This window comes from Thunnus thynnus, chromosome 17, assembly GCF_963924715.1.
Source record: "Thunnus thynnus chromosome 17, fThuThy2.1, whole genome shotgun sequence".
Taxonomy (NCBI): domain Eukaryota; kingdom Metazoa; phylum Chordata; class Actinopteri; order Scombriformes; family Scombridae; genus Thunnus; species Thunnus thynnus.
In genome coordinates, this window is record NC_089533.1 from 22,999,111 (window position 1) to 23,023,900 (window position 24,790).

The window sequence follows — 24,790 nt, forward strand, 5'->3', positions numbered from 1 at the left end:
TGCATATTAAAAGGATGTTCTTTTAAAATACCCTCTTCGTTTGTTTATGTGATAAATAGGCAACCAAGTAAATAAGAAGTGGAGAGACCCCCTGATTGGAGACTCAACTAGTCATGTAATAGCTGACATTATAGTCTGAGTCTGAATAACAGACTGAGCCTCTTATAGGCTTAATGGTTTGGCTTGGGTACATTGGAACAATAGTCCAATATGCATTCTGTGCAGGAAGTGCTGACGTGCTGCTAATTATCTGCAGTACATCATTTACATTGAGTGTGGGCAACAACCATATATTACTTCGTGTAAACTGTTTTCACATCATGATGGTGGTTGATTTGTGAGCTCAGAATAGAAAGTGAGACAATTAAAATAATGACACAACAGATCAACTGACTAGCATGGCATCGCATTAATTTCTGTTCTCAACAAGTTAGTATATAAGTGGGAATAATGTTTACTATCTTCACCATTTCAGTTTAGTATGTTAGCATGCTAACACTTGCTAATTAGCTCTAAACACAAAGTACAGTTGAGGCTGATGGGAAGGATGATTGGTTTTGCAGGTATTTGGTCATAAACCAAAGTACTGGACAAACTGAAAGTTTGGCACTAAAGTAAAAGTCAGTGTATCACCAAAGTCGGTGTGATTCATCCTCTGGTCACCATGAAAACCTGTACCAAATGTCATGGCAGTCTATCCAAATTGTTGTTAACATACTGTATTTCCCTAAAATCAGGTATTTTCAGTCATTAGTGTTGATCCTTTGGGGGTTATGAATGTCTGTTAAAAATATTATGACAATCCATCCGATAGTTGTTTGAGATTTTTCAGTCTGGACCAAAGTGGGGACAGACGGACAAAGTCACAGTCAGACAGACTGACATTGACATCCCTGGAGCTGTGCAGCGAGCGTGGCTGAAAAAATATTTCAAGGTTACCCTGATGGTGGTTAACAAAGCAACAAATGTGTTGTGAATCACTTCAGGGTCCATTTTCCAAACTTAAAATCCATTAAAGTGTTCTTGAAAATGTCCTTTCTTGACAGGCTTAACCACTGACATTAAATACACTCTCATACACATCTTTCATTCACTGCACTTAAAAAAAAAACCTCTCAACACTCTGGCCTCACTTCACTATATTCCAGGGAAAGAAGCCTTTATCGGAGCTCAGGAGTACTGCTGGTCTGGCTGATGAATTGCAGGACTTCAGCATAGCACCCAATTCACTCAGAACTATCACACCAGTCAGGAATCCTAAAAAATACCACAGCTGCCTGATGTGAGCCAGATATAAGTTGAATCACTCAGGTGGAAACTCCTGTCAGAAATCACTCAGCTACACTTAATTCATTTGTGAGAAAAGCTGTGTTTAATTTGCAATCCATAAAACTTGCAGTACATTAAGCAGACATTATAGACAATCCAATACAGAGACTGTTGTGTGTTGTGTCCAATTCAACCCCACTTGCTGTATCAATCTTACCTTATACAGTAACCTGAAACATATAGTTACTAATGTTTTAATCTGGTTCTTAAATTACATAATTACACATCAGGTACAAAATGTAGACTTTTAAAAAAGTTAATAATAAAATATAATCTAGCCATATTTCCCAAATAATGTCTCAGAAACATCCTTCATTTACTATTATCTCATTTTGGTAAAGAGTGTTGTTAAACAGTAATGTTAAATGACACAACAACATGGACCACGATTACAGTGTAGGCAACCAATCTGGACTCTTCTCTCATGAAGAGATCGGACACTTTTACTTACACATTTACAATGCATAAGTTAACAAAAGAGCATCTAAAAAAGTTTATTTGTAAATTCAAAAATAGAAACAAATAACCAAGTTGGAATTAAGGAACATTAATTCCTCCAGGTTGCAATGGAGCATTTTAAATTTTGTTCCTTGGAGTTTTGCTCCTCTTCCTCCTTTAGCAGAAAAATTAGACGTGGTGCAGATACAGAAATGTGATTATGAATGATGATGATTGTGAATTAAATATAGATTAGATATGCCGCAGGAACTTAAACTGCTGACTCTCTGAATGGTGACTACTTTATGAAAGTTTATGTGAATGTGATAAAACATGGTTACCATTGGGACTCATCACTTCCCTGTGGCTGTGGACAAATAATATTGTGTGTGTGCACACATTGTGAATTTTCTGTTCAATCCCACATGAGAAAACTGCTTCAAACTGACTCTTTGTGTCTGGTTCTGACAATATTTTATCAGGACAATTTCAAAACTCAACTTCAGTGAAAGAGACATGAATTCTTGTCTCTATTTCACTGCACTGCAAGCTACTGGGGTCGTTAATAAATGCATTTTTTTGTAGGAACAATCCCACTTGTTGTTTTCTGACAGCCAAAACTGTTGATCACCGCTTCACAGAGCAAAGATGACCAAAAACAGTAAAATCATTTTGAGGGGAAGATATTTCCACAAGTCCACATTTCCATTTTGAAAAATGTAAAAACTAACCAACCTCTCCCACACTTTATTGATCTGTTGGTTACAAGTGGTGGATTAATTGTCTTTTCAATCAATACATGGAACACAGAAAAAACAACTTTTTGCCAATTTTGGTAGTGTAATCATTCCTCAATTAGAAATGCATTTCAAAATACATACTGTATAACTTCGGGTCATGTAGCAAAATAACTTTTGTTTTTTTTTAAAGTAAGTGCAATGATAATATAACATGAAAATAATAATAAATGACAAAGCAAATGATGCATGTTGTTATAGCAGCCAATTTACAGTGCAGGTGTTAGTACTTTTTTTTGCAGTGTTTAAGAACAACTTTACATGTTTTAGCCCATTATCTGTAAATTGTATATGCTGAACACATTCCAATATACTCAACTACATTTTCTGGTTGATATCCTACCTTTATATTGGTTTTATGTAATAAAAGGCATGAAAATCTTTCTGTCTCTCTATGCATAATGGGCTAAAAAAACATGCTAATTCACCAAATCAGCCTCTGCTTTTCAAATATTGATCTCATGAACTCATGTATTGACAGTAAACTGCTTTGCAAAACAAACTCAGGAAGCAAAAATCACATCACAGCAGTGTCTCTCCTCAGTAATTCAACTCTGCATAGATTTAGTTTAAGACACACACAGGTAAGAACTTATAACAGTACTATGAATGGGAGAGAGAAGGTATACTTTCTTTCTTTCTTTCCAGTGATGCATCCCGCTGCCAGCTTCTCTGGGCGCCACGTGTAGAGATCAGTAGAGAGGTCCTAGGGTTCAACAGTCATTCTGGGCTGTCACAGAGGCACTTATGATGAAAAAAACAAACAAAGAACAAAGCCATCAGTCACATGGTAACCAGTCACTGAAGCAATCACTGTCATTAATCATAATGATAATAACAAAACAGGCTTAGGTTTACACTTTGAGAAATGAGAACTGACGGTATTTGCCAGATTTTAAATTCTAAAAGACTGAACTCATATCACACAGTTAATTAATGCATTAGTTATTCCAGCAGCAGGGAAGATTCCTAATCAAATCCTGTTTAGCTAATTACTTTTCTGTATAGCAGACACCAAGTGAATGTGTTATATATTTGCTGACACCAGAAGCGAAACCTCAGCCATGCACTTTAATTTGCTCCTATTTGTGCTTTCTCGTAACCAGCCAAACAGATAAAGCCTCTGTTTAGCCTGTCTCGAAAACAGGACTCAGGGACTGTGCCTACCCAAAGAGGTGGTACTGTATCGTGTCCGCTGCAGAGTGGCGTAGCTGGGCTTGTCTGAGAGCAGGATGCGGTGGGTTGGATGGACCACGATTTCGCCGTTCCTCTGGAGGGACGCACACCTGCGAAATGTCAAATCCAGCTTAGTCTGGATGTTGCTGGAGCTGTGAGCACGCTTAATGTCTACAGGGTCATGACTCCCGGCCTTTCCGTTCACCAGCTGCATTTTGCAGCTTTGGTTGTCACAGCAGGGGGCGATGTTGGTCCTCCTCTCCTCTAGTGCCACTGTGGTCAGCGTTCCATTGGAGAGGGACATTTTGGCCAAATTACTACATGCCAGCTTTCCCAGTTGTCCATGGCCATTCATACGCCTATCCTGCCCCTTGATTGGTGACCTTGGAATGTCTTTTTTCATGAAACCAGGTTTGAAAAATGACAAGAGGCTGTCGTGGCTCCGACCCTCCTGCCCCTTTTGCCCCCTCCTGTCCTCAGCTTGAATGACCATCTGTAGCAGATCTTTTTGTGCCCTGGAGGTCCCCCCTGTCTGCAACTTAGCTCTTCTAAGTGTGGAGTCTCTGCTTGGAGGTGCACTGTGGCTGATATGACCTCCTAGAATAGCCCCTCTCTGGAGCTGCAGGTCAAGGGTCCTGCCCTGGTCCTGTCTAGCTCTCTTAGATGACCTCTGCCTCAGAGAACTGTCATCCCTGCCTTTGACATTGCTGCTGACGTTTCTCTCTGCACAAGGTCTGCTCTGTCCCTCTGGTATTTTGGGGGAGTAACAAGTATCCGAGCTGAGTCTTTCTGTACAGCTGAGGCTGCTGCCACTCGGTGAGCTACAGTCCTGTCCTACTTCAAAGGCTCTTCCCTGGGCATTCTTTAGTGGTGGTGTGGCCACCAATGTTATGATAGGGTCTTTGGTGCATCGTGGCCGGCGCCCGGACTCCAGATACTCCACCAGCTCTCCGGGCTGGGTCTGGGCTGAGTGTTTAATGCGGTCCTTGGAGCCAAAGGACCACCGCAGTGGTAGAACTTTGCTCAAAGTCTCTTTGGGCTTAGTTGGCGATCTCATGCTTACACTCCTGCCTTGAGTCCCGCGGACAAACGGCTTGGCTTCAAATCCATCTACAGGAAGAAACAAGATATATCAGCTGCTCCTACTAAAATATGTATGTTATAAAAATCGGTTTGTTGTGGATAGCCAGTGAAATATTGATATAACAGTATGCAGATACATTAAATACATAAGTATGAAAATTTGATAAAGGTTCAGGATGAAATATTTCAAAACTAATAACTAATAACATCTAATTCACTTAGTTGCAAAGGTAAATATTTAGAGACTAAAGTTATATAATGGAATAGTTTGACATTTTGAGAAATATGCTTATTTGCTTTCTTGACAAGAGATAGATGAGAAGATGTAGACCACTCTTGTTTCTGTATGCAAAATATGTAGCTGACACCAGACAGCGGTTAGCTTAGCTTAGCATAAAGACTGGAAACAGGTGAAAACAGCTAGCCTGGCTCTGTCCAAAGGTAACAAAATCCACCCTCTAGCACCAAGAAGTAGTCCGGCAAATAACCAGCTGTTTCACATTAAAAAAAAAAAAAAGTCAGACTATTTCTTGGCTGGGACGAGTTCATAGGGAAGTGTTAGGTGTTATTAGGAGGATTTTGTTGCCTTTGTACAGAGCCAGGCTAGCTGTTTCCCTCTGTTTCCAGTCTTTGTGTTAAGCTAGACTAACCATCTACTGTATAGGCTCTAGCTACATATTGACAGTACAAAAATAAGAGTGGCTAACCTTTTGCAAGAAAGTGAAAAAGCAAATTTCTTCAACACATTCACGGCACTGGACTTACCAAGCTCTAGAGTATATAATGTGCTGGTCTTATTGCTTATTCAAAGCAAAACAATAACTTGTGTATTCTATTTGTAACAGTGTATATTAAAACTATTCCATATACTTACTTATGTCTACTGTTTTGGGGGGTTCGTCTCCAAACACTGGCAGTTCAGGAGACTCTGGGGCCTGTGTGGGCCCTGGGGGTCCAGAGATGGGTCCTGCTGACACCAAGCTGCCTCTCTTACTGCCTCCTGTCAGCCGCACAAGCCAGTGGTCAGAGGCGGATGAGCTGGTGGAACCTGCAGAAAGAAGAAAAGAAGCTAATGGAAATGTGTTTTTGCTATCAATTTATTTTAAACAAACCATGGACAATCATAAACACAAAGGACGGGAGAAGCCATCCCACAGCAGCATCTATTACCCTCACAAAAGCCAAAGGCCATCCGTCTGCAGTGCAAAATGAAATCTGTGATCACGGGGAATCATCAGCATTTTCACCCATCTGTGAATACCCTCATTATGCTTGTACTTCTCTGATGCTGAAAATGGTGACCTTTGCTAGCAATAGGCTGGCTTTTCTCTACAACCATTGAGAACCTTTATTTATGCAGACTAAAAACGGCAGTCCAACTGAAAAAGAGCACTGACACTAGTCAAAATGAGGACACCAAACAATTCCACCTGACTGAAAAAAAGTAAACAAACTGTACATAATGATGGTGTGAGGTATAATGATACTTCTACATTTCCTCCATTATTAATATATTGTGTCACAAGGATGTATAGCGGATTTAACCTGACTGTTCTCAATATAACAAGCCACCACAGAGAATTTAAAAGGACTAACCAGTGACTGAGGAGCTGGCAGACCAAGGGGGGATGTTGTTTCTTCGTTGATAGAAGAGGATGTAGGCTCCTCGTGTGCACACCTCCCCCTCTGGAACCGGCTCAGCACTGCTGTCATCATAACTGTACCACTGGCCGTCCACTGAGTTCCTACAAAAGGCTGCAATCACAATAAGAATGGAAAGAGTTCATGTGAGAACTTCCAGAAAAAACGCCACTGATTCATATCAATGTGGACTTCAAAAGCATATTTTGTTATGATTTTACTTGTTGTCGACTAATGAAAAATCTTAGAATGTCTTCAGTTATCAGACCTGTGTAATGCCCGCCGTGCATTCCTCCATGGTGGTTGCACACAGCATACAGATCGTACAAGAAATCAGGAGGAGCCAGGTCAGGTCGCCGGGACTGTTTCCAGCCCGGCTGGGGAGGGGCCTGATGGGCGCCGTGGTTGCGGTTCACCATGTGAGGTGTCATATCCAGGCCCGCCATGGGGAAATGAACGAACGTGGTGAGCTTGTTCCTCCGCTCACCCACCTGCCTGAAGCGCTTCAGGTGGAGGATGAGGATGTCCGGGAGCGTCCACAAGCTCATCTTCACCATGCCCTGCTGCAGCTGCTTACAGTGAGGGCACTTCCAGGCATCATCTGGGGCGAGCTGGAAGGGGGAAAGAGAGAGGAAGAGGGTGAGACAAAACAGAGAAAAATAAGCAGACGGTGGAATCGTCTCTGCCTGCTCCCGATAAATCAAAAGCCAAACCTCTTTTGTTTTCTAACTTGGCTTAGTCATATTCTTGGAAATGATGTATGACTGAACCTAGAAATTTCATTTGGAACAGGAAGTAAAGCTTGAAGCTGTTGCCATGGCTACTGCTTTTGTTCACTTTTCCCGCCTCCCTCTGATTGCCATCATGAATACTGGGCAGTGATGAGTTATTGTATTCAACAAGGTCATTCATTTAAACTCCACAGTGAAGTTTTTCTCTTGTTCTTTGTGAACATCTTTTCTTCTGTAAGAAATGTCAGCGTTGAATCACAAGTCAGCCATAATTCAGCAATGATTATGAAATTATGCCTTCATCTGTTATGGCTTAGATAAACTGGCCTGGACTGGTCATAACACACACTAACCTATTCTGACAACCGTCTCACTAATGTGCCGAAATGTGACAGATTTCATTCAGATGTCCCACTTACAAGTAGTGAGAGAAATGTTAATATTGTGATTGCAATATTTATGATTCACATTATTAATAATTTGCAGAGCTGCCTGGGATTCTCAAAGGCATTTAGGAAATGTAGGAATATTAATGAGGGAGAAGGATTAGATGCCATTTAAAGGATTTTAACATGGTAATAAAATTTATTTTCTGGAAAAAGCATATCAGACGCACATTATTGTTCCAAGTAGGATATTTTTATATGTCTTAATACATGTCTGGAGGGGATCTTAAATACCTGTTAGTATCACCCGTACATTATGAGCAACCAACTTAAATGTTGATTAGTTGGCTCATTTAGAGCAACATTTGCACAGACCTACAGCAGTGCCTCCCTCACACCTGGAGCTCCACTGGGTGGTCACACAAAGTAACAACAGCAGCAATCTGAGACATTATTAATACACTCTATGGTGATTGGGTGCTAGCTGTACTGTATTAATAATAATTAATGGCCAAATTAGTAATAGAGCAGCACAGTCCCTCATTTATTTTACTTTATTTTAGAAGTATTTACAATTAGGTGGTTCAGCCCAGGTTAGGATGATGAATAATTACTGCTGTATAATGATTTTTGAGACAAGGATATTAATAATTTATATTGAGGCTGCAAATTATAAATTGAAACCAGCTCGCATTCAGAATATTTGTGTGATGTGTTTTTAACTGAAAATATAAAAAATAATGAGCTGTTGCAAAGCTCAGAAAAAAAGTCATGAACTAATAGTGCTGACTGAATTGTGCGACAGTAACAGACTGTTGAATGCAGCAAATGATATTTGATGAGCAGCACTGAAACAAATGGTGTTACATGACAACTGCTTGTGTTGAATCACAAACACTCCACATGATGGCAATAGCCTATTCAAAACCTGTCCAACTCTGCCCTTTACTACCTACAACAAGCACAGTAATGTTTAAAAAAGAGAAAAAAAATTTTTTTTCCTTGTTGATTTTCACTGTCTTCATCGGTCAAATGAAGCGCTTGTCGTTCACATGTGTATCTGAGCCACACATAGTCACACACATACCAACTTTCTACCATCACCACCTGTGGATCACAGTTAACCTGCCCTGAGGAGGTTTTATTGTCATGAATTATGTTTTTTTCATTGTGTGCATCCCTTACAGCCACCAACTGTCAATATGCATTGCTGCCCTCTGCAGTCAGCAGAGACACATCACACTATTAGACAAAAAATCCACATGGTACCTTTCATAGAGATAAAAATTAAGACTGCTTTAAGTATTTTTTCATTCCAAATTTATGATGTGTTCATATAATTTCTTATCTGTTTTAATAATGCATATGAAAGTAAAAGTAAATGTTAAGAACAACCCAAATCTATCGGTAGAATATACAAACTTCAATTAACTAACCTCAATTAACAATGATTTGATATTCTGCACTGTTCCTGTTTAAAAATCTGTTGTGGACACTATGGCTTGAAATCATCCAAAATAAAATCTTGCCTGGACAAAGTTTCATATATAAGAATAATAAAACACATATAGATGTTGAATCCATAGTTATATCTGTAAGTTGGTCGTAGAGGAGTTAAGCAGCTGACTGATGTCTTATCAATAACAACAGCTGCTGCAGAATGACAAAACTGTTACAACTATGATAACTTACACTGTGCAAAATAAAATGTGAAACAGCATTTACACAACATTTTCAACAACTGTAGTTTAGGCATTTAACCCTGATCCACAGCATCTTAATGGAGCTGCTGATTGTCATAAGTATCACATGTTTAAGATAACAGACCCACTACCTGTTCTTCTTTGGTGTAGAGCTGGAAGCACTCATCCAAAGTGCAGCTGTACTGCTGGACGTGCTGCTGCTGCTGATTCCTCACACTCTCTGCATCCTTCACCACCTCCTCCTGAATGTTACCAAACAGGCTGCAGCCCCAGACACAAAGGGTTTGTTATAGAGCACTGGAAAGGAGTTTTATAATAGACAGGTGGTGGTCTGTGATATAAAACATACTCACCAGTCTTTGATTCTGTACTCCCACTCAATGATGAGCTTCACGTGTGGAGGTCCTCCTGAGCCGCAGAGCTTAAGAGCTCTAAAAGACATGAGGGTGAAAGGTCATCTGGTGACGAAGAAGAGACATCTGCACAACCGACTCCTCTTTAATGTGTGATACTGGATGTTTATGCATAAAAACGCTGAGATTTACCTGCATTTTGAAGCTTTGAGTCATTTACTGAATCATGCAGTGACAACAGCCTTTTTACAATCATTGAGTGAATGTGTATTGAGGCTTTTTAACCACTGGGTGTCAGCATTATCACAGTAAGTAATGAAGCATGAGTGGCTTGACACATACTTTGATAAGTACACTTTTGGACAACACTGGATAATATTAGCTTTTTGATTGTTTATCATTTTGTGTGTGAGAGTATGAGGGATTTTATTGTGGATTTAGTTGAGCTTGCTTTAAGTAAACTAATGTATTGCACTACTACAATATAAAGGTACAATCCACTGATTTTTGTTGTAGCACCCATAACTTTACACAGTTCACATAGTTCACAGCTGTGTTTCAAAACATAGACAGTGAATTGACAAGATAATCATAACTCAAGGTCCACTTACTATTTTCTTTTTCCTGAGCTCTCAATCATATCTTAAAGATCCCCTCCAGTTATGTTTTAAGATATATAAAAATATATAAAATAATAATATGTGTCTGATATGTTTTTTCCACAAAAACATCCAATTCCCCCATCAAAATCCTTAAAATGACTAAAATGTCTACTTCTTCTTCCTCATTGAAAATGACAAAATCTACAAATATGCAAATATTTTTCATTTCCAAAGTTTAACTGCTGGACACAAGATGTGTCCTACTTCACTCAAAAGTTCATTCTCAGTGTATGTGTATTGAAGAATTGCAGACAAGTTTCCACATCATGCTTGTGTTAGACCATGATTGCATTGTGATGTCACAAAACATGCACCAAGGCCCATCCCTTAACCTCCCTCCTCAGCAGATGAATATGCAAACAACATCTGCACATACATCATCCTGCATAGAGAAGCTCAAACATTCAACTGATGTAGCAATAAGCAAAGCACTTTTTTTTCCACATTTTGAGTGGAGGGGGACTTTTCATCTAATCACACCATGCAGTCAAAAGTTCAAGAAAAAGCTAGTACTGTAAATAGACCTTGAGTTTAAGATTTGTCAAATTACAGTTTCCAAGGTCAAGATTGAGCTTTCATGCTATTGTACACTGTTGCAAAATCTGGGAATGTACAGGAGACAAAGTTTAACTTTGACTCTTGCAAGAAGCACTTTAATGACACTTTCATTACAAGAATGACTCAAAGAAAACTCTTTCCATACAAAGTGAAAGAACACGCTATTTTCACTGAACTGTGACATAGTGTATGTGACACTATTCACTATTTGTGAAAAATAAGCAGACTGTAAAAGTAAATACATAAATACATATTAGAGATTACATCAATATGTCCTCTGGTACAAGAAACAGCAATTTATATGACATAACATGTAGATATAGAGCGTTTACAGAGTCTGATGAAGGTGAACAAAGTAGTCTAAAACACTAGCACTCGTACATTCTTGTGCTGTTTGATGTGAGTTGACTTGGGGACAGAACACAATTCTGCATCATTAGAGTTCAAACACTATCATTACATTAGTTTCTAGGATACAGTGTGCTCCAAATTTACATTTCAAAAGATTTCAAAGGCATTTGCCCCCATCATTCACCATTCAACGAATGAATGAACTGTTCTTAGCAACTACACAAATGGAAGTCCTTTCAAGACCTTGCCAAAATGCCCTTTGAAACAGCAATTCACTTTTGCAAGTGAAAGCCATCAGACGTGCATTTGTGAAAAGGGATAAAAAGACTGCACATTTCAGTCAGTGGTGGAGATTTATTAACCAACTTACCTATACAGCATGAATAGAATTGTTGGACTATCTATCATTCTAATTAAACACCTGTGTAAGTGAAGTAATTCATTTAATCACCAATGTTATGATCTATGACCTTTTCATACTGTAATGATGTTTTCTCTTGAGATCATGTGCTTTGTCTTGTGTAAGCAAAATTAGCGTCTCGTCAGTTATTAAAGGAGAATCGAAAAAGCTTATTTCCAGGTAAATGATGCACATGATGACCCTGAATCTAAGAAGTCCTTGTTATTTATAGAAGGGAAAGTTTGACTGACAAGGAGTGAAACTGGTGTCACACAGGGGTTGCGCAAAGGTCACACAAATAGGGTATATTTAAGTTGTTTAAGTTATATAAGTTACTGATCACGCATTTATTCTTCAAAGCTTGCATTGATGTACTGCTTCCCATGTGCATGTAATCAAGAGGTCTTGAACTCAGAAACCTGGATTGAGATTTTTGTTTAATTGAATTAACCCTTACCCTTTCCACGACAAGTTGTTGGTGTAAAATCAAGTCTAACCTTTACAGTTGATATGGTATACATTTGAATTAGTTAGTAAATAAAATCAAGCATTGGCTACAGAACATCAGCATAGACGGTGCCAATAATTAAAAAATCCTGTAATTAACAATATGAGCAGCCATACTGGTAACATGTGTTTTTATGACAAAGTGTCTTCAGTAACTGGCAGCCTGCCTGTAGTTTCTCAAGAAATGCTTTATTAGATTAGATTAGTGCTGATTTAAATTGCATTAAAATTGATTGCATTAGATCAAATTTGAATGAGCATGTGGGAAAATTAGGTCATTTCTGGGTTTAAAATTTTGAACATAATACCAGCGCAAAAGAACATATTTAGATGAATCTAATAATCCTTTAGTCTAATAATACAAGACTGTGGAGGCGAGACAGCAATAACATACACTCTGGACTGCAAGTTTACTGTACTCACACCTGCAGAAATGTGTTTTACCTGCTCTTATTGACAGGTATAACATGGAAGTAGAATGTATACTGTATATCTACTCTAGAAATGTGTCCAAAAATATTCCTGTCAGACACACTTGCATGAGGAGGATCTTTTTGCATGAATTTTTCTCACTTTTATTTAGCATAACAGGCTCTGCAACTGTGGCTGCTCCCCAAAGCTGCAGAGAGGGATTCAAGATTCAGCAGGGAGAGCAATCAACACCCTCAAGACTGTGAAGAAGGGAAGCCAATAGACATATATACTGTCTCACTGAAATATAGGATACACGCAATGCATTAAGAAATAGAAATTCTTTGTGTGGTAACTAGAACAGAGGGAGCTGTGGAGGAGGAGATGGAAATCAATTACCACATCCAGAACAGTTTCAACAGCCCGTTGATGATGGTGTGTGTGATGTCAGTCCTCTACTAGAATTAACTTTCCACCCCTTACCTGTCGACAGCAGGGTGGTAGAGCGGCCGCCCGTCCTGAGGCGACAGGTAGCTGTAAAATGCTGATCCTCCCACCACACGGATATTGAACAGCACTCTGGTATTCTGAAAAGAGGAACACAACAGAATCTGGGTATTTTATGCTTTTCATAACAAGACTTTAAACAACAACACATAAAACTTAAAGGTCTTTACATCTCCTACACAAAGTCTCCCACATGTCCTCTTCCAAATACTGTAGGTTCAAACACTTGAGATCTAATTTTCAATAATCGCAGTTGTGCTACAAACTAAACAACATTGGTGTGGTATGTTAGAGAAAACACTAGTTTGTGCCTTAAGATGCAGCAACCCAAGCAAGCACCAGTGTCTTTATATAACCCAACAGATCTGCAACTTTACCATAGTACATTCAAAAGTGTACCACGGTAGCTTTTCTCTTTTTCCATGTGCTGTCAGGTTCACAAAAAATGTTTTATCTCTGATTGTTAAGGTCTGAACAGAGCGCCGCCACCACTACATTTCATGATGTTGCTGCTTCTAGTTATTATTCATCCATCATGGTGTTGCACAACTCTGATGTTATAGTTTCATGATGGCAAAATGAGAACACATAGCTCAGGATTTTGAAGAAGAAGAAGCAGCAGCAGCAGCAGCAACATTTCTCACCACTTTTACTCAGTTTGGAGACTTCAGGCCATAAAAATGTGGGCTGAAATGGTTTGATGAATCCAACATGCACGCTCAAAAGATTAACTACCATAGTTAAGGATAATGGTTTGTGTAAGTACTGATATGTCCCTTTTTTAGTTTGATCAAAGCAGAGGATGTGATGTGAAGTTTTCCAGACAGCAAATCAAGGTGTTTTGAACCTCCCTCTCCTTCCTCCTTCTACCACCTGGCATGTTTCATATGTCTTCAGGCCTCATCTTACTATCCCTATACTATATACAGTATATGATGATGTTTTTATCTTTTTACTGCATGATAGTCCCCAACAAACCAGACAGATTATCTGATATAATTGATGGTCAGGTTAAATACTGCAGCAAATAATTATTTCTCTCTCTATTAACAACATTTTGGTCCTCAGGTAAAATTCATACAGACTAACAGCACCGATACCATATGTAAATGTTAACAGCCAGAGAGAAAAACACAGACATTGAGCCACGAGCATCAGATGAACTGAGGAAGATCTGTCTCACATTTATTGTCCCCCATGATGAAAGGGAGCAACCAGGGATTGGGGTCACTCTACTCCATCTATTCATCTTTCTCAATGGCACATACAATAAGGCCAAAAACTACAGAATTTCTATAGAGGGCTTGTGCCTTGGCAACTGAACTGTCATTAAGATTTAATGTTATAAAAGCAGTGTGTAAGACCAACTTTTAAAAACAAAACAAAACACTAAAAGTTGATATTATGGCTCTTGAGCAGATGTTCAAAACAATCCAAAAATGCTGAATTGACAGTGAGCTTATGTATATATTTTCACACTTCCAGGGTTATATTTAACACAGACAATTTTGCTGTGTGCAGGCTTAGAGAGAAATAAAAAGACAGAGGAGAACAAAGTGGGCAATTATGGAATATAGGTCAAGACCTGCACTTGACATTTTGAGCTCACAGTAGTTCAGCTTAAATCAACATGTACGTAGCACCTCAACATGGAGCACTGTTTAAAATTTAGTTTGCCTTCAAAGTAAAAACATGAATAAACCCATAGATAATCAGGCTTCTCTCTCATATTATTCTCAGCTGGTTTGAAAAGCCCAAGATGAGAAGAAAAAAAAAGAAAGAACAAATAAAGGACTAATATCTTTTTGTCTTGCTTATATTACTCTGAGATCTGCTTAGATTGGAGGTGCTTTAGGAATGAAGGAGCGCTTTGCAAAAATGAAATTGATTTCCTCTCGTCCCAGTGAAATCTCGTGTGTAGCTGCTGGCTGAGCTCAAACACAAACACCCACTCGGAGTTCTGTGAGGAAAGCTAGGTCCAGCAGGATCTTTCTGATGACAAGGAGTCCACCAAAGCAGACAGCACATTCCTGGAAAATATTGACATGCTGAACACATGAACCCACTGGAATGCATAAACCTTGAGGGAAATTACTCAATACTCTTGAATTAATGCCTCATATATTCAATATACAGTACTATTAAAAGTATCAGTATGGCAAGAGCCAGTCAGCTGCAGAAATGCTGCAGGAGTTTTGTTTTTGCTTCCCATAGAACATATGACAAAAACCACTCTGATGTCTAAGTAACATATAACATTTTGCTCTACTACTGATGTTCGCAGATCAACAAATTTCCCAGCAACTATAGCTTTAATGTAACTTAAACCTTTAGTTTACAACATAAGATGTTAATTTTTTTTTTCAAAATTACAGTATGGGTTGAAGACAGGACAATAGGAAGTGAGTCATTTCACGGGATCATTTGCCCTAATTTTGAGTAGACATGCAGAGCGGTGAAACAGAGTATATTATATTCTCTCCTGCACGTCAACAGTATGTGTTTGTGGACACTACAGGCATCAAATCTCTCTGTGGTGCTTTGGTGCCGTGTATTGCTTTTCCAGAGAACTAATCAACTTTTCTGCGTGTTCATTTTCAGCCTGCTGCATAGAAAAAACAACAACCCGGAATGCCAGATGACAAGTGCGAACCCAAAATGAGTTTTCTTTTCATTACAGACTGGCTTGGGCTCACTACGAGTTCCAGTAAAAGGCTTGTGCGTACATGTGAAGACCACCCAGAGTCCTGCTAATTCCATCTTCTCAGGAATAGGGTTCTTTCCCCGAAACACAGGTTCAAAAACCATGGGAGAATTCTTTTAAAATATGATACAAACATGTGCACACACTCCAAAGGTCTTGTCTTTGCAAAGCTATTCAACAAGATCATTCACCAGGTCTCAGCATTGCATACTTCCAGGTTGGGTAGACCATATGCTAAACTGGACAGCGATTGTCCAATAATAGCCTCAGCAACTGAGGGACAAGGCACAACCTGTCAATGTGGGATGTTGAAGTGGTGTGTATGGGGCCAAAACCAAAAATACAAGAGCAAAAGTGTAAAAAAATGATTAAACAGTGTGTTTGTCAGCTCTAATGTAAGCTGCAAATGTTAGCATGTCCAGCTAACTGGCTTACTGCCAGTATCCAGCATTACAACCAAGACCTGGGGCATTTCATACTACATTATTTTGTGGGGTTACAGGTTATGTTAAAATGTCTCGTTCAAGACTAGCATGTTCACTGTGTAGTTTTTCCCCACTGTATGGAAATTGGTCCTGGATCCTAACATTACTATATCAGTTTTTAGAGTTAGCTGCTCTGTTGCGCTTAATTGGATTTGTGGGAATTTATCATGGCTGTATTACAAGAGCTGGATACCGGATCGAAAATGGTGCCTATTCAGTCCAATAAGAATTGCTCACCTGGTGCATACACCCAAAAAGTTTTTAGCTTCCGAGTTTACTTTTGGGGGTACTGAATATGCGCAGTAGTGTTTCTCCCACTTGGCCCATAGACTTTACATTGTGATGATGTCACAGATTTTTACAAAAATTGTTACATTTTTTTCCTTTTTCATTATTCTTATAATACTAGGACTAACTAACACTAGATAATAATAAAAGAACAGTGCAAACCTTTTCACTTTAATTATTTTTGAAAGTACAAACTGAAATTCAGTCAGTTGGAAACATTAAAAAGTCTGCCAGAGATGACATATTCTCTAAAAACTAATGAAGCTGGCTTAGTTTAGTTGATACAATCTGCTAACAGTTGACATGTCAGCTGACTAAACCGCTGGTTGCTGGCTAGAAATGAGAGGCCTGCTTTCCTTTATGTCTGTTTGTAATCTAGGACCAATTATTTCAAAAATTACTAAAGATTCAGAGTGGTAAATCTGCCACTATAATCACTGTAAACTGCATTACAGTATCTGCGGTGCAAGAATGGTAAGATTGACAGGCAAAACAACAGTAACAAAACAACAGCGTGGCAGGACTAAATGAGTGGTCAATTGTTAAGTTTCAGACAAAAGTCTTGTACAGTAAAACGCTGTGCTGTGTCTGTGTCTGTGTATGTGCATGTTTTTTTTCCCTCCAAGTAGAGGCAGACAAAAAGGAATATGTGAGAGTAACACCAGAAACAGGGGCATGTAAACACATTATTGGGTGTATGTGAAAGACGGTAAATGTGAGAGGAAAATATGAACAAACGAGGCATCCAAGAGATCTGGTCAGGCTCTGAGCAGCGTCACCCCCCTGTCAGCGTGACTGCCGAGAAGAGGAGGAGAAAACCTGTGAAAATTCATTTCAGAGTCCAATCGAAGCAGTGTGTGAGCATGAGGCTTCTACGGACGCTGGTGGAGACTGAAAAGTTTATGATGTTGCCCGTGAGAAAATCCTTGGTCTTGCTTTGGACCAATCAGCATTCAAATGCACCAAGTTTAATCACTATGTGTTCAGTGAGGACGGTGTGAGGTGAGGAATGTTTGCCGCATTGTTTGTGCCTGACAAGGCAAAAGATCTCCAATTACAACCCAGGCAAAGAGCACAGAGTTTCATTATGTTGTGAGTTTGAGCATTATGTGTGTCAGTCAGTGCCTCTAATTACGCTGTATGTCAAATGCTTTAGTTGTCCCCTCAACAAAAATGTAGTACTCTTCTGAGTTTGCACCAATGAAGCCTCACTGGAGAAGGTGTGCATGTGCGAGAATGCTTGTCTGAGTGTTCATCAGTGTGCTGTAGTGTACTCTATTGCTAGATTTGCATTAGCGAGCATCAAGCCATTCACTGCTACACAGTCATTAGCAGGGAAAATGGCTGTCAGAAAGGCTGTGTTTTTTTGTTTTTGAATTGCATCTTTGCTGAAGCTAAAATTAGACAGAGGCGGAAAAATCCACTTGTGAGTGTAATTCATTGATGCAAGAAACTACAGATTCTGTTTAGATGAAAGATTTAGAGCAAACATCTGCTCTGAGCATTGCTTCTTTCTTGGCAGAGGTAGGCTCCAGCAAACTGATTATACTGTACGAGCCTGGTTTTAATTAAATGTCTGACGGCGTGGGGCAGAATGGAGACTACAGATCTCCAACAGTCACTGAAAACGTTGCACCTGACTCTTCTCTTCTCTCTCCTGGCACCTCTCAAAGAGCGCTGAGTTATGTGCAGCAAACTGGTCGACAATTTTCCTGTACAAGCCATGCCCCCCCCACACACACACACAGACACTGATTGGAAATCCGTTTGTCTGCCTGATTAACAGCCTGCTTCTAGACACAATCATATGCTGAAACACAGGCAAGTACAACAGTACAAGCAAGTGAGCAAGCAGAAACAAGCAAGAAAATGGAACCTGTGGCTTCAGTGAAGTAAATAATAGATTTGACATTGACACACAGCAGGGGTGCGTCTAGGCAAGATAAAAGGTATAGGTATACATAGGTAAAACAAAGAGGCACAAGTTGCAGAAATACTCCTGCACAGTGGCATATCTGACTGTTGTTATTCTTTCTTTTCTTTACCACATAGGACATGATTCCTCCAGCATGCATAGGGCTGGCTATCGTTTAAAAAATTACAATACCAGTACCAATACCAGTACCAATACCAGTACCAATACCAGTACCCTGTAAGTGATACCAGTAGAATACTTCATTTGATGCCTTTTTTTTCCCTACTTCATTTGACAGGTGTGTAGTATAGCAATACTTTCGTACGTTTTGGTGGCATCTTGGCATGCTGAACTGCCAACTCTGTCAAATACACCACCACAGACTGCATGGGTTGTAGCTGTCAATCAATCAATCACACTTTGAAAAATCGAACAATGCTTGCAGTGATTGGCTACGGGGAAAACCCTACAAACAGTAATTTTTTTCTAGATCTGGGTACAAAAAAGATTGAAGGCAAGTATCATTTGACTGGAGAAGTTTAGTTACTACTTGGTACTGGGTTATTTCGGTCGATACCTAAAGGTAACAAGTACTGCAGCCCTAAGCACGCAGTAATTAGAATAGCAGGCAGTGGACTGCCATTGTGCGTTATCTATGTTCATCAAATTACCATGCACCTATATATTATAGAACTACCCATCAATATGGATACTGTGTATACGGCATTATACTTTTATTGCACTATTATTAATATTATACCAGTAACATATTTTTTTCCTGTATTGTGTTACTTGTTAATTGCACTACTCAATATCCCTCTGCAAATTGCTCCTCAGGGAAAAATCAAGTGTTTTGAATTAAATTGAAATGAGAATGTGCTGTTTGTTTATCATTATATCTGATGTTTTAGTCTCACAAACAGTGGCAAGATAAACAAACCAACCATGCCTGTTTTTTACCATAAAAATTAAAGGTTTATTCACATATAAATTGGAATAATCTGACAAATGATGGAAAATCAGCATTTTGTGTGTCTCTCAAATGATCAAAAATGAAAATATTCAGTAGCCTTTATGCTTGTATCACAAAAGAAGATAAGCTGGTCAGCTAGCTAACTTTGGGCTTAACTTAGGCTTTCCTGTATCACAGTGTCATAACTGCATTTGTATTTGTATTATTTTAATAATTAAATTCTTTCATTCCTGACATTCCTTATTGGTTCAATGTAGAGTTGGCCTCTGTATTTCTTCACTGCAGTTCAGGTGAGAGAATTTGTCAATTCAGTCTTTTTAGACTCAGTGCGGTGATTACTGTAAATAAAAAGTATAACCATTTTGTTTTTTACTAAGTAAGATTAGCTATCAGTAAACCATACACTCAACACTGCATTCAGATAGACCTAATCAAGCCTTATTTTTTTTTCCTTCAATGTTTATTAATGACTTAGTTATTGTATCTGTAGCTCTCTCTAGCAACAGAAACCATGCTCGTTTTAACTCTTGTAATGCTTTCTATTAATCCTTTGGTTTGAATTTTGGGTTGAACCGTTTGTTTGCATTTGGATCACTGATTGTACCTAAAAAGTAGCCGCAAACCTTTGCCATCAGAATATCTTTGACTGTAATTTGAGCTCCAACTTGTTGAAACTTCTTGTGTCCCTTTAAAAGCATTTCAATCATTAACTGATTTTGTAATTGTAATGTTATTTACCTACTTTAAAGTCCTTTCATTTGACGTTTTGATTACTTTTTTGATCCTGTGTACTTTCAAGAAAGAACTTAACATGCTAAGACTTTGTTTAACAGCCTTTGACTTCCTGAGAAAGCCCAATATTTACTTTTAATATTGGCACTGTAAAGGACAGAGTGTTGTTGTAGCTGGAGACTGGAGCAGCAACAGAAAATGTGATGGGCCAATAATACTACTGGTCAAACATGACCATGCCGCAGAGCCACTGAAGTGGTTTTGAACAAAAGAATAACTGCTTTGTCCACAATCCATTTATTAACACATGAAACAAGAAACAAATGATGAGGGAGAGCAGCCACATGTGTCTCTCTGTCCCTGTTTCACTGTCTCTCTGTGTGTCAGTGACTGAGAACACTTTAACCTGTCCCAAATCAGTTAACCTGACTGGTTTGGTGTACCAGTGAGAGTAAACCAATTCCTCCCTGCCTCCAGCTGGTACTTAGTGCTCTCCCACCTGTACCACACTGCGTCATTGTGCGGGCATGCTTTGCTCTGCCCCGAGCTGATAAACCTGCCATGGAACAGGTGCGCCAGCCGGCACGGCAGGAGGAAATCATGTCCTGTCTCTGCCTCCAGCTGGTGCTCCAAACACACCCGCCCACAGTACAAGGCTATTAAGTATAAGTTTTATAAGTGTCATGGAACAATTTCTATTGAAGTTAGAGACTGGAACATATTTTATATGGCACACTGCAAGTTTAGCCCAAGGGCTTTCTGGTTGTGGTTGTATTTATTTTCATTGTATTCACATTCTGTTTAACAAAAATAATAAATTCTCCCATTCTGGCTGATTGTGGCCATTGCAGAATTTACTCAAAATGTGAAGGTTGGAAAAACTATCATACTTCTACAGTACATAATTATATATTTCTGTATCCTACTGCTTTAAAGGGGACATAACACGCTTTTTGTGATTTCCTGTCATTTATATATTCTTATTACGTTGGTAAAAGTTCCAAAACATGAGGTTAACATATGCAGGAGTGTGACCTGCAAGTCAAGAGTTATGGCGTCAGCCTGCTCAGAACGCTCCGTTTGCAAAGTTACTTCTACTTTCTTCTTGTGATGACATCAGATTGTTCGACCATGCACACAAATGGCCATCCATTCCATAGTCTTTGTTGCTAAGGTTGTTGCTAAGGTTGTTACATGTGTGCGTTGTCTGCTTGCATATTTTGGATTAGATTCGGGCTCAAACATGTACGGATGTATTTGAGTAATTTCCATTTTGAATAAAGAATGAGAAAAAGAAGTGGAATCTTACTACTATAGTTTGTTTACGTAGCCTCCAGAACCGCTGGAAGTCTACTGGGGGCCAGCTTCCAAGAGCTGGCCAATCAGAGCACAGTGGGCTCATCAGGATGGGCCTTTAAGACACAAGAGCTAAAGCAACCTGTTTGAGACAGAGGCTGCATAAAGGGCTAAAATAAGATAAATAAGGAGTTTTTTTGAATTTGAAATCATGCAAAGATATTCCATTAGGACCCCAGAACATAAATATAGACCTGGAAATGTACATGATATGTCCCCTTTAACTGGCAGAGAGTTGTGTATAATATTATTTTTATATTATTCTCTTGACTGCATGTGAACAGATCAGCATCTGCTGTGCTAAAGAGTCTGTATGGGAATCAATAAATCCCCCGCTTCTGGTGTGGTGTTTTGATATTCCCCTGAAGAGGGGCAAGAAAAAACTGAATTTGCTCACATGGATTAATTATCACATTAAATAATTAGTAGCTGTCCAGTACCTGTGCCTGTGCTCCATTGATCATCAGGTAATACAGTTTGCTGAGGATACTCTGCTGCAGCTGGTCCCAGGAAATAGACCGATCCTCCCTCATTAGGAATGGTGGTCCAAACCTTGAACAGGAACAGAGGACCAAAACAAGTTTCAAATGGCAGCTCACAACACATGCAGCTAGTTCACTTAAGCCCTGACCGACTCACACGTCCCCTTATCCTATTGTAAAGTAAATAATTATTTATTATCATTATCAGCATTAGAGCAGAATTCTCATTACTGCATATCTATAGAAGGACAGAAGGAGATAATAAGAAGTGGAAATAGCTGATGAGGAGAGGGACAACCATCCCTCTGAAAAGATAGATCACATGACACGTTTATTATAATGGACATTTAATTGAGGGCAGCCCTCCATTGTATGCTCAAGATTTATTAGTACGAGACCATGTGAGCATGCATGTGCATAAAGAGACATACAAAGACACACACAGGCACAGAGATGCACACAAAAATACACAGGGAATGACAATGGGGTACTATAAACTATAGATTTATCAGTGGCATTATGAGTAGAGGGTTATAAACGTAAAGTAAGCTTTGCTGCATTTGTAAAGGCACTACTTTGTTTTAGATTCCTGCAGACTTTGAAACAGAGTATAAATCAAACTGATCCTCTGTCTTAAAAGTTCCCATAAGATCATACGTCAATACCAAAATAAATTAGGTTGGATTACTCTTCAGGATGGCAAACATTAAAATTCTGTGGTAGCTGAGGAGCAACAGCTGCAGCAGCCACAACACACAAAGAGACAATATACACAACAAAATGGGAAAGAAAATGACTCAAAATTACAACCATTTCCACTGGATGCTGCTCAGAGACAAAAGAAATCCCTTCTTTTGCGGTAGGTTAACTAGCTTGGTTTGGATTGGATTTAGTATAATTCAAAGGTCTTTAAGCTTGTGTTAACAACTCTCTCCTCATTCCCATAGAGAATGTTTTAACTCTACCAGCCTAAACGTTCACACAGAATGCAGTGAATATCTTATAAATGAAACCTAGTGTGAGCCATTCCTGTTAAAGATTGTCACAATATTAGAGAAGTCTTAATTTATACTCTTTTTACAGAATGACATCATGCAATTAATCATCCCTGTAAAAAAGAGACTTTTTTAATGGAATCATGCAATGATCATCTATTATATGCTTATGTAATACGAAATAATTAATATTAATTTTATATCTGCCACCAGAGACGTGAGAATCAGCACTGAGATGTATCAGAAGTGAAATGTCATGAAATTCTTCACTTACAAGAGAAGTGATGCAAAAACAATGAACATTTACATAAAATGTGAAACTTTATTCATTCTCATCTTCTGTGTTCTGTTGGTTTCGGAGTTTAAACCAACCAGCCAATGAAAACCAAGAGCTTTCACACTTTGCTGATTTTCAGAAATGTACCTATGATACTATTCTGCAGAGAACCAGAGCGAGAAGCAAGTATGTGACTCCAATGTCATTTTCTTGGCACAGATGAGTCCTCCAGCTGTCATCTGATGAGAGCGAGATAGGTGGGTGGTTTGATCAACGACGCTGAGGCGTTTGAAGGAGAAACTGAGACACCGACCCTCATGGATGGGATTGGACTTGCTCACAGTCGTGTTGGCACCTATATTGATCTCTCTGGTGTCTGATGGATCTCTATATCGTGCCAGATGTCAGATTCCTCAGTCTTCTGATTTGAAACTCATCTCACTGAGATAGATGTGAGTCCTTTCTGTTCCAGGGAGCCAACATGACCTTGGCGTCCTTCACCACCAGAGCGAGGCTAGATGTAAAAAGCGCACTGAACTACTCATATCTGCGGAAAAAAGCGTCAGTTTTCTCATTTTTAGCTCAATACTTTTTTTAGCTAAAATGATGACTGTCGCTTTAATGATTTGCTCAGCTGTAACAGGCTAATATAAGTTAATGCTAACACTAAAACTCTGTCGGTTGGTTGAAAACTCTGTCTCAAGCTGAAAGGTTATGAAATGAGAACTGTGTAAAGTGTCCTTCATATGCGCTTGATGGCTACATATATGATATCTTTCTAAAAGACCGAGGCTAATGTTGTTAATACAACCCTTAGATGGTTTGAAATCTTATTATAGTGTAACATACTTGGACAAGCAACACAGTGGTTTAATCAGAGTGTGATTTGCTGGGGATTTCCCCCCCACTGGTCTATATATCCCTGCCTCTGCTGAGTTTTATCCCCGGTGGGAACAAAAATATATCCCCCTCACAGTGATTTATGCTGCTTCACTCGTAGACCATATAAAATATCAAAAATAAAAATAGGCTAATCTTAGTAAAGCGCTGCAACATGAGAACAGTTGTTAGTGCAAACAACAATAAAATCAGAGAGCTGAATTAAACAGTGACTTGCAAGAATGACATTATGTGTATTGGCATGTCTGGCCAAGTAGCGTTATCCACAGTACTGAAAGAAGCGTTGGAGGTTTAATTCTGGCATGTTAAATTAGCATTTAACCTTTTGTTTTGTTGTATATAATTATATCTCCTATGTGTCCAGATGAGGAAAGGACAAGGCATGCACTTGACATCGCATTGCTGAAAGTGGAAATATCATGCTAATAAAAAAAAAAGGATAAATAAATAAATTAATTAATTAAAATAAATGTTACTGTAACAGCTGTTTCATAATCTATAGGTCCACTGTGACTCTGATTTATTTTCATGAATAAAAACGTATCAAAAACACGCCCCACCCCTCTGATTTTTTTCACAAATCACACCCTGGGTTTAACAATATTTTTATATTAATATTTTCAAACAGTTGCTTCACTTTTACAAGAGAA

The 24,790-nt window shown here is 39.0% G+C and overlaps 1 protein-coding gene across 1 annotated transcript in view; it reads right to left on the bottom strand.

The window, feature by feature from the left end:
• Positions 1-1,349: 1,349 nt before the first annotated feature.
• The window catches only part of usp43b (ubiquitin specific peptidase 43b), a 68,801-nt gene continuing 45,360 nt past the window's right edge, over positions 1,350-24,790 (bottom strand). The window contains exons 8-16 of the mRNA XM_067615727.1: positions 21,927-22,038; positions 13,010-13,113; positions 9,638-9,715; positions 9,416-9,545; positions 6,733-7,075; positions 6,420-6,578; positions 5,698-5,871; positions 3,732-4,850; positions 1,350-3,308 (exon numbers count right to left, since the gene is read on the bottom strand). Of these exons, the coding sequence (XP_067471828.1) occupies positions 3,298-3,308; positions 3,732-4,850; positions 5,698-5,871; positions 6,420-6,578; positions 6,733-7,075; positions 9,416-9,545; positions 9,638-9,715; positions 13,010-13,113; positions 21,927-22,038 (2,230 nt within the window). The 3' untranslated portion in view covers positions 1,350-3,297. The remainder of the gene's footprint in view (positions 3,309-3,731; positions 4,851-5,697; positions 5,872-6,419; positions 6,579-6,732; positions 7,076-9,415; positions 9,546-9,637; positions 9,716-13,009; positions 13,114-21,926; positions 22,039-24,790) is intronic.